The 17,337-nt window shown below is 39.4% G+C and overlaps 1 protein-coding gene across 5 annotated transcripts in view; it reads right to left on the bottom strand.

Annotated features, from left to right (window-relative positions):
* The window catches only part of PDE8B (phosphodiesterase 8B), a 347,153-nt gene that overhangs the window by 158,989 nt on the left and 170,827 nt on the right, over positions 1 to 17,337 (bottom strand). For 3 of the 5 annotated variants that reach the window (XM_058275158.1, XM_071208674.1, XM_058275150.2), the window contains one exon: positions 13,634 to 13,690. In XM_058275158.1, coding sequence (XP_058131141.1) covers positions 13,634 to 13,690 — 57 coding nt within the window. Of the gene's footprint in view, positions 1 to 13,633; positions 13,694 to 17,337 lie in introns of all 5 variants that reach the window. The other 2 variants (XM_058275154.1, XM_058275143.2) reach the window with 1 other exon arrangement.

Below are 17,337 nucleotides of genomic sequence, written 5' to 3'. Positions count from 1 at the left end.
TATTTAATCAAGTAAAATTGAAACTTCTGAATCCAATATAATCTAGTACACCCAGAGGGTCAGGACAGACCAGTTCACAAACATAATCCCATAACTATTTTTAGAATTCATAAACAATATCAAACTGCTATACTCTCCAATCATAAAGCAGAGTTTGGCAGAATAGATAGGAAAGTATGAGCCAACTATATGCTCTTTACAAAAGACTCACCTTAAATTCAAAGAAACAAAAAGGTTGGAAGTGAGAGAATGGAAAAAATATATACTGTGCAAGTAGTAACCAAAAGAGAGCTGGAATAGCTATAATATTTAGATAAAATAGACTAAGCAAAAACTGTTAAAAGGGGGAAAAGGGTTACCACATATTTATAAAGGGATCAATTCAACAAGAAGATACAATAATTATAATTATGTATGCTCCTAACAGCAGAGCCCTAATATATTTGAAGCAAATATTGATAGTTTAAAAAAAATCAATTTTATTCATACATTTTAATAAAGCAAACTTATCCACAGTGTACAATCAAATAATTGTGCAGTCATCACAACAATCATTTTTAGGGCATTTTCATTATTCAAGTAATAACAAATAAAGAAAGAAAGAAAGAAAACAAAATTCATCACTTCTCAATCTCTGTTTCCCCTGCTGTACATAGCTGCTATATTGTTTCCTTCTCTCTAGTTTATTTGTATTTATATTTTGTAAAAATAGTCATATCAATACCACCCACAGTCATATTTCACGAGGTTTCACTGTTACATAGTCCTATGTTACAGTTTTTAACTTTCCTTCTAGTAATATACATGTCCTTAGACTTTCCCTTTCAACTACTGTCATGTCCATATAATAATAGCACTGCTAGTCACAAACAGCATGTTGTGCTCTCAACATTTCCATTTATTTCCAAAGATTTGCAAACAACTTTTTAACCAGTTCTGCACAGATTGACCATCACCTTTCCATTCTCTACCTTCATTCTATTTTCTGGTGACCTAAATTCTAATTTCCATGAGTTTACATGGTATATTTAGTTCACAATAGTGCAATCATACAATATTTGTCCTTTTGTGTCTGGCTTGCTTCACTCAAAATAATGTCATCCAAGTTGTCATATGCTTCACGACTTCTTTCTCCTTACCACTGCATGATATTCCATCATGTGTACACACCACAATTTGTTTATCCATTTATCAGTTGATGGGCACCTGGGTTGTTTCCAACTTTTGGCTATCATGACTAATGCTGCTATGAACATCAGCGTACAGATGTCTATTCATGTCACTGCTCTCAGTTCTTCTGGGTATGGACCTAGTAGTGGTATTGTTGGGTCCACGGCAAGTTTGTATTTAACCTCTTTAGGAACTGCCAGTCCTCCACCGTGGCTGTACCATTCTACATTCCCACCAATGGTGAATAAGCATTCCTATCTCGCCGCATCCTCTCCAACATTTACAGTTTTCTGACTTTTTAATAGAGACCACTCTAAAATAGGTGTGAAATGATATCTCATTGTAGTTTTGGTTAGTGATTCCTTAATCACTAGTGACATCGGACATTTTTCACATATTTTTTTGCCATTTGTATTTCTTCTCCAGACAATTGTCTTTTCAAGTCTTTTGCCCATTTTTTAATCAGATTCTTTGCCTGTATATTGTAGTGTTGTATGATCTCTTTATATATCATGGATACTAAATCTTTATGGGATATGTGATTTCCAAATATTTTCTCCCATTAAGTTGGCTGCCACTATTATGACAAAGTCTTTGAGTTGCAAAGTATTTCATTTTTAAACACTATTTAGTTTTAATTTTGAGGAGGTCCCATTTATTTTGTTGTTGTTGTTGCTCATGTAAGATTTAGGAAACTACTAACTACCACAAAGTCTTGAAGATGTTTTCCTACATGTTTTTTTCCCCCTCTTTTCCTCCCCCTCCCCCAACTTGCTGTTTTTGCTGTGTCCATTCACTGTGTGATCTTCTGTATATATTTCTATTTTGTCTTTTCTTCTCGTCTTTCTCGGCTAGGATTCACTGGGATCCAATCCTGGTACCAAATCTCTGATGTGGAGAGAGGTTCCCTGTCAATTGCGCCACCTCAGTTCCTGGTCTCTGCTGCACTTCACCTTGACTCTCCCCTTCATCTCTCTTTTGTTGTGTCATCACCTTGCTGCATGACTCTCTTGTGTAGGCACTGGCTTATTGCACGGGCCCTGGATCACGGTGTGGGCACTCACATGGGCACTCAGCTCATCATGCAGGCACTCACCTTACCACATGGGCACTGGCTCACCATGCGGGCACTCATGCAGGCACTCGGCTCACCATGCAGACACTTGGCTAACCACATGGGCACTTGCATGGGCACTTGACTCACCATGTGGGCACTCGGTTCACTGCGCAGGCACCCACATGGGCACTCGGCTCTCCATGTGGGCACTGGCTCACTGCGCAGGCATGCTTTCTCTTCTTCTTTTCCACCAGGAGAACCCAGGGATCGAACCTAGGTCTTTCCATATGGTAGGCAGAGGCCTTATCACTTGAGCTACATCTACTTCCCATTCCTACATGGTTTTTAGGAACTTTATGTTTGTTTTTATATTTAGGTTTTTGATCCATTTTGAGTTATTTTTTGTATAAGGTGTGAGATAGGGTCCTTTCTTTCTTTCTTTTGGATATAGATATCTGGTGCTTGAGCACCATTTGTTGAACACACTGTTCTGGCCAGGCTGGGTGGGCCTAATAGCCACTTGACTGTAGAAGTGATGGTCTATTTCTGAGTTCTCAGTTCAGTTCCACTGATCAATCTGCCTGTCGTTATCACAGTACCATGCTGTTTTTACCACTTTAGCTAAGTAATATGCTTTAAAGTCAGGAAGTGAGAATCTTCCAACTTCTTTCTTCTTTTTTAAAGATATTTTTGGCTAGTCAGGGTCCCTTACTCTTTCAAATAAATTCAATTATTGAATTTTCCATTTCTGCAAAACAGGCTATTGGGATTTTTATTGGAATTGCATTGGATCTGTTTAAATCAGTTTGGTAGAATTGAGATCTTACTGATATTTAGTTTTCCAGTCCATGAACACAGAACGTCCTTTCATTTATTTCTCTTCTTCAGTTTCTTTAAAGCAATGTTTTGTAGTTTTCTGTATCCAAGTGCTTTACATCCTTGGTTAATTTTATTCCTAAGTATCTGATTTTTAAAATCACTATTACAAATAGTTTCATCCTGATTTCCTCCTCAGATTGCATATTAGTATTAATAGTATATTGAAATGCTATTGATTTTTGCATATTATTCTTGTATCCCACCACTTTGCTGAACTTGTCTGTTAATTCTATTAATATTATCTCTGTTGTTGATTTTTCAAGATTTTCTAGCTATAAGATTATATCATCAGTGAATAGTGACAATTTCAATTCTTCCTTTCCTTGTTGCCTTTTCCTTATCTCACCTAATTGTTCTAACTAGAATTTCTAGACCAATATTGAATAACATTGGTGACAGTGGGCATCCTTGTGTTGTTCCTGACCTCAGCAGGAAAGCTTTCATCATGGAGTACAATGCTAGCTGTACGTTTTCCATACATATACTTTATCATATTGAGATAGGTACCTTCTATTCCTATCTTTTGGGATATTTTTATCAAGAAAGGTGCTGTATTTTGTCAAATGCCTTTTCTGTATCAATCTAGAGGACCATGTGATTTTTATTCTTCAATTTAGCAATGTGGCTTATTACACTAATTGATTTTCTTGTGTTGAATTATCCTTGTATACCTGGGATAAAACTCACTTGACTGTGGTATATAATTCTTTAAATGTGCTTTCAGATTCTGTCTGCAAGTATTTTGTTGAGGATTTTTGCATCTGTATTCATTAGAGATAAAGGTTTGTAATATTCTTTTTTTTCCCCCAATCTTTATCTGATTTTGATAAAGAATCTTTATCTGATTTTGATATTAGGGTGATGTTGGCTTCATACAATGAGTTTGATAGTGTTATGTCCTGTTCAATTTTTTGTAAGAGCTTGAGCAGTATTGGAATTAGGTTGTCCTTGAATGATTGGTAGAATTCATATGTGAAGCCATCTGATCTTGGACTCTCATCTTTGGGAAGTTTTTGAAGATTGCTTCAATTTCTTTACTAATAACTGGTTTGTTAGGGTCTTCTATTTTTTCAAGGGTCAATGTAGGCTGCTTGGGTGTTTTTAAGTATTTGTCTATCTCTTCTATATTGTCTAGTTTTTTGGCATACAGTTGTTCATAGTATTTTCTTATGATCTCTGTTATTTCTGTGGATTCAGAGGTAATGTCCCCTCTCTTATTTCTGATTTTGTGTCTTTTTTTTTTTTTTGGTCAGTCTAGCTAAGGGTTTGTCTATTTTGTTGATCTTCCCAGAGAATTATTTTTTGGTTTTGTTGACTCTATTGGTTTGTTTCATTTTCCTCGATTGAATTTATTTCCACTCTGCTCTTTACTATTTCTTTCTTTTGGCATGGTTTGGGATTAATTTGCTGTATTTTTTCTAGTTCCTTCAGGTGTGCAGTTAGAGCTTCCATTCTGGTTCTTTCTTATTTTTTAATATAAGCATTGAGGGCTATTAATTTCCCTCTCAGCACTGCCTTTGCAGTGTCTCATAGATTTTGATATGTTGTATTCTCATTTTCATTTGTCTCAAAATATTTGCTGAATTCTCTTGCAATTTCTTCTTTGACCCACTAATTATTTGAGTGTGTTGTTCAATCTCCATATATTTATGTATTTTCCCTTTTTCCATCTATTATTGACTTGCAGCTTCATCCCACTATGATCAGAGAAAGTGTTTTGTATAATTTCAATCTTTCAAAATTTATTGAGACTTGTCTGGTGACCCAATCTGTGGTCTATCTTGGAGATGGATCCATAAGCTGTTTTGGGGTGCAATGCTCTATAGATGTCTATTATGTCTAATTTATTTATCATATTACTCAAGCTTCTTATTTACCCTATATCCAGATGTTTTATCCAATACTGAGTGGTGTATTGAAGTCTCCAACTATTTTTATAGAGACATATGTTTCTCCCTTCAGCTTTGCCACAGTGTGCCTCATATATCTTGGGGAACCCAGATTAGGTGCATAAATATTTAGTATAGTTATTTCTTCTTGGCAAATTATCCCTTTTATTACTATATAATGACCTTCCTCATCCCTTATAACAGTTTTGCATTTAAAATCTATTTTGTCCAATATTTGTATTGCTACTCCAGCTCTTTTTTTTTGGTTGCCATTTGCATGGAATACCTTTTTCTAAACTCTCACTTTTAACCCGGTTGTGAATCTCTTGTAGACAAAATATAGATGGCTCATTTCTTTATCCATTCTATCAGTCTATATCTTTTGATTGGGAAGTTCAAGCCATTATCATCAATTTTATTACTGTAACGGCATTACTGATGTCCTCCTTTTTGTCCTTCGACTTTCTGTTGTCATATCATACTATTATCTGTCTTTTTGCCCTTTAGTCTACTCTTCCTAACAATCTTCGTTTCTGTACTTTTCTCCAAGTCTCTCATTTTTTTCCTTCAGGCTGCAGTTCTCCCTTTAGTATCTCTTGAAATTCTTGTCTTTTGGTAACATATTTTATCAGTTTTTGTCTGTGATGACTTTGAACTCCCCTTCATTTTTTGAAGGACAGCTTTGCCAGATAAAGAATCTTGGCTGGTAATTTTTCTCTTTCTGTACTTTATATACATCATACCACTTTCTTTTTTTTTTTTTTTTTTTTTTAATTTTTTTATTTTTTATTGACTTTGTAATAATATTACATTAAAAATATATATGTGAGGTCCCATTCAACCCCACCCCCCCCACCCCCCCTCTCCCCCCCCACAACAACACTCGTTCCCATCATCATGACACATCCATTGGATTTGGTAAGTACATCTTTGGGCACCTCTGCACCTCATATACATTGGTTCACATCATGGCCCATACTCTCCTCTATTCCATCATGTAGGCCCTGTGAGGATTTACAATGTCCGGTGATTACCTCTGAAGCACCATCCAGGGCAGCTCCATGTCCCGAAGACTCCTCCACCTCTCATCTCTTCCTGCCTTTCCCCATACCCTTTGTCCATTATGTCCACTTTTCCCAATCCAATGCCACCTCTTCTATGTGGACACTGGATTGGTTGTGTCCATTGCACCTTTATGTCAAGAGGAGGCTCAGATTCCACCTGGATGCTGGATGCAATCCTCCCATTTTCAGTTGTAATCACTCTAGGCTCCATGGTGTGGTGGTTGTCCTTCTTCACCTCCATCTTAGCTGAGTGTGGTAAGTCCAATAAATCAGATTGTAGGTGCTGGAGTCTGTTAAGGCTCAGGGTCTGGCTATCACATTGTCAGTCCAGAGATTCAAATCCCCTAAATATATCTTAAACCCCAACATTAACTGCACCTCCAGCACATTAGCATGAAAGTCTTATGAAGGGAGATCCCATCTGAGTCCAGATTCATCACACATAAACACCATTTCCAAAGAGGGGCCATCTGCCCTGGTAGTTAACCCCATCGGCCATGACCATAACTCCCATGGGTCTCTTTAGCCCTCAAAGGAACCAATATCTGGGGGTTGTATCTGCTTTATCTGTCTCTCTGACTCTGCTCAGTTGTGCATGAGGGCAAACCTTCTGCCAGCCTCCAGACTCTTTTTTAGAAACTCGTAGCCATATAAACTCATTTCTCCTTTCCATTTCCCCCTTACTTTAGGTCAAACAGCATTTTAAAGTCATGGTATTTTACATCATACCACTTTCTTCTCTCCTCCATGGTTTCTGATGAGAAGTTGACAATCTTATTGGTTCCCTTGTATGTGATGCTTTGGTTTCAGAATCTTCTCTTTATCTGTGATATTTGCCATTCTGAATAGTAGGTGTCTTGGGGAAGGTCTATTCAGATTTATTCTGTTCAGGATTAGTTGTTTTTCTTGGATATTGATATTTATGTCTTTCATAAGGGTTGGGTAGTTTTCTGTCATTATTTCCTCAAATATTCTTTCGTTCTTTTTCCATTCTTTTCTCCTTTTGCTCTCCTGTCTTTTCCAGTTCAGATGTTCTGTCTTTAAAACCACTAATTCTCTCTCTTTAAGAAATTCAAATCTGTTCTTATGTGCCTCTAATGTATTTTTAATCTCATCCATCATGCCTTTCATTCCCATAAGACGTTATTTTCTTTGCAGGCTTTAAAATTGTTGTTGTTGTTGTTGTTGTTTTGCTCACCCAGTGTCTTCTCAATATCATTTACCTCTTTAGTAATGTTTTCTTTCTATTCTTTGAATTGGTTTAGGGGAATTGTATGATTACTGTTATCTTAATCAAATATCTTTTTTAGGATATTTGGTTTGTTCCTTTGGCTGGGCCATCTCCTCCTGTTTCCTAATATGGCTTGTAATTTTTTGCTGATGTCCAGGCATCTGACTGTGTGGGAGAATTTACTCTGATGGCAAATTTCTCTCGTGCCTATTGCTATTTCCCCTATAGCTCTTCTTTGATATTTGGTTCAACTTATCCTAAGCCTTTAAAATTCCCCTGCTTAAGTTATCAAAATTGGACCAGGGACTCACTAATGGGGCTCAGAATTTCCCCAGGAGTTAGGGTAGAGAAAGAACCAAAAGCAGTTTTTGTCCATGCAACTTCCAGACTGTCCAGCAGATGATGCTCATTAGTGCACCTGTCCACGGAGGTGTTTCAATTTCCTTTTTCCTGTGTTTTGGTCTGGCCAGAGCAAGATTCAAAGCAGGCTCTGGCCCAATTCACTGAAGAATTGTCCCTCCCAATGCTCCCTTCCTTTTCCCTTGTAACACCTGAAAGGGAGGAAGATGCCTGTTCCCCTCTTAGCTGCAGTGAGCCAGGGTTTTTTCTAGCTAAGATCTTTGGTATTGTGGGAGGGGAGCCATTCCCAACTGCCATGGGGGTATGGTAACTCATGTTTATTGTTTTGGGTTCTTCATCTCTCTGTCCCTCACCCTCCTGGAAGTTGTATAGCACTGTCCTGCTATACAGGACAGTGAAGGGAAAAATAGATGGTTCTACAGGAAAAGTAGACGACTTAAATATATCACTTTCAATAACTGATAGAACATTTATACAGAAGATCAGCAAGGAAATAGAAGATCTGAATGATACCATAAACCAGCTAGACCTACTAGACATGTATATAACACTTTACCCAACAGTAGCAGAATATACATTCTTCTCTAGTGTAACTGTTCATCCTCTAGGATAGATCATATGGCAGGTCTTGATACATTTAAAAAATATTAAAATCATACCATGTATACTCTCCAACCATATTGGAAAGAGGCTAGAAATCAATGAGAGAGAGATAACTGGAAAATTTACAATGTGAAAATTAATGTACTCTTAAGCAACTAATGGGTCTAAGAAGAAATCACAAGGGAAACTAAGAAATATCTTAAAGAAAATGAAAACAAAAACACAACATACTAAAATTTATGGGATGCAGCAAGGAAAGTGCTTTGGGAAATTTATAGCTCTCAATGAATGATTACATTAAAAAAGAAGAAAGACCTCAAACCAGAGACCTAATCTCACACATGGAATATCTAGAAAAGAAGAGCAAATTAAACCTAAAGAAAGATATAGAAGATCTTGATAAACCAGTAACAAGAAGAAATTAGACCAGTAATCAAAAACCTCACAACAAAGGAATGCCCAGGATCATATCGGCTTCACGGGGGAATTTTACCAAACATTCCAAGAAGAAATACCACCAATACTGCTCAAACTCTTCCAAAAAAATCAAAGGGAGGGAACACTACCTAACTCATTCTATGAAGCCAACATCTCCTTAATACTAAAGCCAGATAAAGATACCACAGGAAAAGAAAATTACAGATCAATATTCCTTATGAATAAAGATATAAAAATCCTCAACAAAATACTAACAAACAAAATCCAACAGCTCATTAAAAGAATTACACACCATGATCTAGTGGGATTTATTCCAGGAATGCAAAGCTGGTTCAACATAAGAAAACAAATTACTATAATAAACCATATTGATAGAATGAGGGATAAAAAGCACATGGTATCGCAATTGATTAAGAAAAGGCATTTAACAACCTCCAACAACCCTTCCTGACAGAAACACTTAGAAAACTATAAGTAGAAATAGAAGGAAATTTCCTCAACATGATAAAGGGCATATAAGAAAAACCTATGGCTAACATATTTAATGGTGAAAGACTGAAATCTTTCCCTCTAAGATCAGGAACAAGACAAGAATACCTACTCTTACCACTGTTATTCAACATTGCACTAGAAGTTCTAACCAGAGCAATTAGTCAAGAAAAAATAAAAGGCATCCACACTAGAAAGGAAGAAGTAAAACTCCTTGTTGTAGCTGACATGGTCCTTTATAGTGAAAATCCTAAAAAATCCACAAAAAAAGCCAAAACCTAATAAATGAACTCAGCAAAATGGCACAGTGTACAGATCAACATGCAAAAATCAGAAGTGCTTCTATATACTAGTAATGAACAATTCGTAGAAGAAATCAAGATAAAAATTTCCTTTACAATAGCAACTAAAAGAACCAAAAACATAGGAATAAATTTACCAAGTATGTAAAGGACTTATATGTGCTAAATCTACAAAACATTGCTAAAAGGAGTCAAAGACAAATAAATGGAAGGACATTACATGTTCATGTATTGGAAGACTCAATATTGTTAAGGTGTCAATTCTACCCAAAGAAACTTGCAGATTCAATGCATTCCCAGTCAAAATTCCAATAGCTGCCTGTGCATAAATGGAAAATCCAATCATCAAATTTATATGGAAGAGTACTAGGCTCCAAATAGCCAAAGTCATCTTGAAAAAGAAGAACCAAGTTAAAGGGCCCATATTTCTCTATTATCAAAACAGCAGTGCACTGGCCAAGGACAGACATATAAACCAATGCATTGAGAGTTTAGAAATAGACCCTCACATCTATGGTCAATTGACTTTTGATTTGTGTGCCAACTTCACTCAGTGGGGTAAGAATTGTCTCTTCAACAAATGGTGCTGGGAAAATTGGATATCCATATGCAAAAGAATGATGTTGGACCCCTACCTCACACCATATACAAAAATTAACTCAGTCTATCAAAGACCGAAATACAAAAACCAAAACTATAAAACTCCTAGGGAAGTGTCTGCAGGACCTTATGTCAGCAATGGTTTCTTAGACTCTACACCAAAAGCATGAATAAGAAAAGAAAAAATAGATAAACGGGATCCCATCAAAATTAGAAACTTTTCTTCACTGAAGTACTTTATCATGAAAGTAAAAAGACAGCCTACACAGTGGAGGAAAATATTTAGAAACCATGTTTCTCATAATGGTTTAATATCCAGAATATATAAAGAAATACTACAACTTAACAAAAAGACAAGCAACCCAATTTAAAAATGGGCCAAACTTGAATAGACATTTCTCCAAAGAAGATATACAAATGGCCAATAAGCACATGAAAAGATACTCAAAGTCATTAGCCACTAGGAAAATGAAAATGAAAACACAATGAGATGACATTTCTCACACACTAGAATGTCTACTATTTAAAAACTGGAAAATAAATATTGGAGAGTATGTGGAGAAATAGGAATACTTGTTCATTGTTGTTGGGAATATAAAAGGTGCAGTCACTGTGGAAGACAGTTTGGTTGCTCTTAAGAAAGTTAAGTATAGAATTACCATTTGAACTGGCACTCCCACTCCTAGGTATATACCCAAAATAACAGAAGGGACTCAAACAGATATTGGCACACTGATGTCCATAGGGGCATTATTCACAATTACTAAAAGATGGAAGCAACCCAAGTGCCCATCACCTAATGAATGGATAGACAAAATATGGGATATACATGCAATGGAATATTATTCAGCTGTAAAAAGGAATGAAGTTCTGATACATGCAACAACATGGTTGAACCTTCTTGATTAGCATAATGGATAAACATGCATGTTCTTAGGATATAATTCAATCCATCAGTGAAAATGAATAACTTAGAACTTCATGTTTCAACATGGATAGTTCTCATAAGTAATACTGACTAAAGAAAGCAAATTTCAGAATAATACCTACAGAATGATCCTTTCAAATAAAGTTAGAAAACATTCAAAACAAGGGTAAATATTATGAATTGAAAAATATGTACGTAGTAAAAGTATACAGCTGTACATCATAATCAGTCTCATGACAGAAGTTATTTGGGAGGAAAGAAAGGGAACAAAGGAATAAATACAGGATTTAAACGTTATTTATAAAATTTTGTTTCTGAAAAAAATTCTGAAACAAATAGGGCATACTGTTAATATTTGACAAATGGGTATGTATATACACAAGTACATTTGTTGAAGCAAGCTAGTTAAGGGAATGAAAAGATGAATCTGGGACCTGGCAGAAAAAACATGGCCATGAAACAAGCAGCCATGAAATTCCACCCGGGAATCCTCTGAGAAAGACCTCTACCAGAAAATGGCTGGAAGAACCCATGAGAATATTACTTGATCCTCTGGGATCAAGGAAAACAAGGGAAAACACTGGATATTCTCAAGGAACATTATTGGTGCCCCACCCCAGTCTCCCCTCTGGGAATTGACAGGTGGGGTGATCAATTAAAATAGCAAACAACCGGGACCCCTCTCCTGAACATTATCAAGTGGGAGGAATAATTAATGGTTTAAAAAGCAAGCACAGAAGTAAAATCATCCCTCTTCCCTTCTTTGCCTGGACAAGCCCACAAGTGCATCTGGGAACCCATAATCTGTTATTTTGTCCCATTTCTCTTCTCTCAATTCCTTAATAAACTACTGGCCTAACTAAACTGGCATGTTCTTAAATTCTTTTAACATAGTCAAGAACCCAGAGGAAATCCGGCTACACATTTATGAATATTTGAATTATTTTATAAATTATATTTTAGAAAGATGGAAATATTATCATCACGGGCATGCACAGCCAGTGCATCAGCAGAGAGCAATAAGGAAGGTCAAGACAATGGATGTAAAACAGGGATGATCCCACCAAGAACACTGGAAATTGCTTTTGGGAATAAATCCCTGATATTTGCTCCTTTACTTGTCATTGCCTTTACTCAAAATTGGAGTGCAAAGTATGTGTCCCCAGAATGCTTACTGGTATTTTCCACTTGTTTATATGTTATACAAATAGTTGTGGCCTTTGTTTATTTTAGTAATTTTTTTCTATCTGCTCCTAAATTTGTTTTTATCAAATTTTTCCCAAGCTTCAATCTGTTTTTCTTTTTTAGTTTCCCTAGATTTGCATTTCCTTTTCCAAGCATCTGTAAAATGCTATTTTCTTTTCCATTTGCTCATAAATCCCACAGTAGACTTCCTTGGTCGGTTTTTCACTTTCATGTGTATCTTGGTTTACATTTTTCCTGCACTTTACTTGTTCCCAATACAGGGTAAGCTTCCAGGTGCTAACAGGCTACAATTTTTACAAGAGGTTCCCTTATTTAGGCCTAAAGAGATGACTCATATGCAAACGGAGATTTAACTATTGCTTTAAAGAATGCACCTCCCTTTCCTCTATGTTTCTCCAAAGGGGGCCTTGGAAGCTGGAGATGCCCCAGGAGGACAGTTACTGATGTTAGCTGCTGTGGTTAGAGCGCGGTCGAGTCTGCAGGTGGCTGGGCCGCTCACCCAGGACCCTGACTCCTTCTGTGTCCCAGAGCTCAGTAGGCTGCTTGGCTCAAATCCCACAGGACAAGAAAAGAGAGCCTATGATCATCCTCCTACCCCACAATCAGCGGCCATGTCCTGACACCTCCCAAGTGCCAGGCAGTGTTCCAGGCACTGGAGGCTATTTCATTTGACACAAAATGCCCTAGGAAAGAGATGTCGTCATCTCCACTTTTCAGACAGCTCGTCCAGCTTCCAATGCCCCTTTTGGAGAAAGGTGTAGGAAAGGGAGGTGCTCTCTTTAAAACGATAATTAAATCCCTATTTGCATACGAATCCTCCCTTTAGGCTTAAATAAGGGAACCTCTTCCTTGTAAAAATTGTAGCTTGTTAGGACCTAGAAGTTTACCCATATATGGAACAAGTGAAGATGCAGAAAAAATGTAAACCAACCACACAACATAGAGATGAGAGGAGCCATCATCTCCACAGAAGTGAAGCAACGCGGCCAGCGCACACAGTTGCTCGCAGGCAGGGCCAGGGCCACGCCAGCTGCGGCGCAGGGCAAAGCTCTGCCCAGCACACCACACCGCCTCCTCCCTTCCTGGCTGCTGCTGGAGGCAGAGCAGACTAGGTGGAGGAGCTGATCTTCCTCACAACCCAGCAGATGATCCACATATTACCTCTCTTCTCAAAACAGGTACTCTTCATGCCTTCAGGAGAACAATTTGCATGCTCAGATAAGACATTAATAAAAACAAGCATCTACAGCTCTCCACCAACATGGATCCACACATAGATGCTCTATGTTTGTGTGTACATAAATGCGTGGGGGCAGGGTTGGCTGTGGGCTAGGAGCTGGTACCAGAAGAGCCCATCAGATGTGCCCACACAACCACGCCTCTGAAAACGCGCCCTGGCTCAGTAACGGAGGCGTACCTGAATGGGGTCCTGCGTCAGTCTCATGGGCCCAACGTGTACCTCCGCAGAAGAAACCTGCTGAAGAAAGGACAGCACGTGAGCTGTGTCAAGACTTCAACTATACAAACTGACAAAACTCCTCCTTATACAGGGTATTGTACTATACCACTTTGCAGACTCTAAATAAAAGGATCTGTGCTCACTGACATGGAGGCAGGTGACAAAACATCTCATAAAATACGATACTCGTTTTCTACAATAATACATGCTATAGAGGCATTGAAGACCTCTGGAAGGATAAGCCCCCAAATACTAAGTGATATGGATTTGGCATTATTTATACTTTATGTGCCTGAATTTTTACCATTAGCACATATCATTTTATGGTGGGGGGGCGAGAATTCAACTCAGCAATTATTTACAGAGCACCTACTATGTGCTAGGTACCATGCCAGGCTAAAAGTATTTTTGAATTTCAAAAGAGTAACTATTGTACTCCAGTGTGGACACTAAAGTTTTTCTACGGTTTAAGAACAGCTCCTATATTTAGATCTGTTTCTTATCTTCATGTTTTAGTATGAGGAGGAAACAGCTTACCCATGTTTGCCATGAATCAAGGGCACATCTCAGTTGTATTTCTTCAAATAGACTGATTAATACCAACTGTGACGGCAGGAGGTGAAAAGCTGCCTCACGACTCTGGGAATGAGCCTGGACCCTGTTACGTGTTCACTGGCTGGCACCTTTGTCATTCTTTTTTGATTACTTTACATGGATTTCTAAAAAGGACTCTTTGCTGGACTCATTTGGTTGCAAGTCTTGGCCTCACCTGCATGGATCCAATTTTGTCATTCTGTAAGAGACTGTGGTCATTTTGCCACTACTTGGAAGTTCATCCTGCATTCAACATACATCCATTTGGCCGTTGTTGGCAGAGCTTATATGACCAGAGGAATTGCAATAACCCAGAGGTGAGAGGAGGCTTTATCAGTTAAAAATAAAAAAGAAGGCAGAACTGTTCTCTAAACTATACTTCTGAAAAGACTCTAGAATTTCCCTTTCTCCTGTCTTCCTCTTCCCACACATGTGGCTGTAAAACCTCTCCAAATCATGCTTGAGTGGCCAACATTCTTCTCCCTCTGTCAGACTGATGATTCCCCCACTCCCACACCAGTATCACGGCAGAAATAAATGAGGTTGGGTGCTTTGGCCTCTCAACAAACCAGACAGCAGAAAACCCGAAGAGCTCTCAGGTGACTGCTCACCTGGGGCTCAGTACATTTTGCGGTGGGTTTTCAGGAGGGCAACGCTGCGTGCTCTCGCTCTGCCTAGGGGGCAGCCTCCCTGACAGTGGGCCGGTCCAGGGGGTCTGGAGCAACAGAACCAGCGCAGGGGCTCAGGGCCCTGAGCCCGACAACCACCCCTAAGGCCCTCCAGTGTTTCGCTTCACGTAAGGGTGATGCGTTCAGGTCGAATGGGTGTCACTTCTTTGTTCTAAGTAAAACCATATCCCACAAGGTGTGGGTGCACCCAGCACCCAGCGTAAGGGCACACCCCAAGAACTACTCCACTGAAAGACGCTCAGTTCTCCAGCACTCTTGGGCCCCTGGCACCCCACCCAGACCCACACTGAAGGCAGATTTTGTGATTTGAAACAGGCCTCCCTCCTCATACTGCAGCACGACTACCAGCCTTTTGCTAACCAGTTAATGATTGCAATTGCAACCAATCTGGTACATTAAAATAAATGTGATTGCTAATCTGGGATTACTTTTTATTCTTCCTGTGATCCCTCTTAGGTTCACTGCAATCACTGCACCTGGTAAACCCCCTCCAACAAGTCTACCTGTTAATGGTTTCTTCAGCAAAACCAGGCTCCCAAAATAGTCATCCAGGGCCAGAAAGTAAATAAGTAAATGAAACATCTAAATAAAATTTAAAGCAGAATGAAATAAAGAGTGAATTACTCTGGAAAGCTAAGAGACTGGGAGAGGCGGCCCAGCTGGAAAGGCACAGAGTTTACCCTTAACAGACACAACACCTGTTTACTTTTCTAAAAAAGCACTAAGCCCACAAAGTAGCTATACGGCTACCCTCACTAGGCAGACCATTTGAAACTCTGCCAGGAGAATACCTGGTGACTGCCCCAGGCATAGTGCTCAGCACTTCCACACGCGTCACCTTAAGGAGACATGCAACGGCCACTGATGAAAGGGCATCTCCTTGGGAGCATGGAGCTCTCAAAGTGACACTCAGGTTAGAAGATGTCCTTTTCCTGACTAAAGACAGGAAAGACCTGTCAGCTTTCTCCCGCACCCAGACCAGTTCCCTGCTAGCATCAACCATTTTCATCTCTGCCCGACCCAGCCCAGCCGGAAGGCGAACTTACATAGATGGAAAGCAGAGTCCAGGGCAGGAACTGAAGGTTGGTGAGGAAGGGCCCTGACCGAGACCCCTGCCTCTCCCACCTCTACCTGCTCCTCACCTCTCCCGTCCCAGCCCGATGTCACTGTGTACAGTCCAGTGCTTCCACCCCATCTCCACCTCCAGCTTGGGTGACTCAGTTTACCAGATTCCGTAGTCTTGGTGTGCACTTTTCTTCTTCTGGCTGGCCTTCTCCTTCCTAGTCTGTGCTCCTAGTCACCTGACCTTGGCTTCTGTGCCCTTTCTGGTCAACTATTTCAAAAGAAGCCCGGAACCTGTCCCCGCTAGCTCTGAGGACTGGCACCAGGCAGTGACGAGCCAAGGACAATCGGCAGCATGTATATTCACAGACAGCATCTTACAGAGTTCTGTTCCTGACATGGGAGAGTCTTACAGCCTGCATTTTACCAATTTGTAAGACAGCAATTATGAACAGAAATAGGAGAGCATCTATTGACGTCTATGTAGCCAAGGCAGAAAGTTTCTCTACTTCAAAAAGAATCTTCTTTTGTTATTTTTTGTGTTTTTTTAACCCACTCCCCATCCCCCACATCATTTTTGTAAATTGTGTTTTTTGAAGATATATACATCACACAAAAAAGTTACATTAAAAAATATAAGAGGTTCCTGATTACCCCCCACCCCTCCATCCCACTCCTCCCACACCAACAACATCCCTCATCATTTTGGCACTCTCATCACACTCGGTGAACACATTTTGGAGCACTGCTGCACCACATAGATAATAGCTTACCCTGTAGTTCTCACTCTCCCCCAGTACATTCAGAGGTTAAGGCAAGATATATAAAGTCCAGCATCTGTCCCTGCAATATCATTTAGAACAACTCAAAGTCCCGAAAATGCCCCCACATCACATCTCTTCTTCCCTCTCCCTGCCCTCAGCAACTACTGTGGCCACTTCCCCCACCTTGATGCTAAAATTTCTTCTACTACTAGTCACAGTAGTTTTATCATAGAATATCAGTACATCCACTCTAATCCATATTTTATTCCTCCATTCTGTGGAACGTGGGATGGTGATGTCCACTCCAACTCTATATCAAGAAGGTGTTTAGATTCCACATGGATGATGGATGCAATTCCTCTGCTTGCAGTTGTTGGCACTCTTGATTCACTGGTATGGTGGTTAACTATCTTCACCTCCCTGTTAGCTGACCTGGGGTAAGTCCAGTGAACCAGAGAGTAGGTGTCACCACTCTGCTGAGGCTCAGGGCCCAGCTGGCACATGGGCAGTCCAGAGATTCAAGACTCCTGAGTATGGACCATTCCTAGCGCCA

The sequence above is a fragment of the Dasypus novemcinctus genome, chromosome 2, assembly GCF_030445035.2.
Source record: "Dasypus novemcinctus isolate mDasNov1 chromosome 2, mDasNov1.1.hap2, whole genome shotgun sequence".
Taxonomy (NCBI): domain Eukaryota; kingdom Metazoa; phylum Chordata; class Mammalia; order Cingulata; family Dasypodidae; genus Dasypus; species Dasypus novemcinctus.
This window is presented reverse-complemented; position numbering and strand designations above follow the sequence as displayed.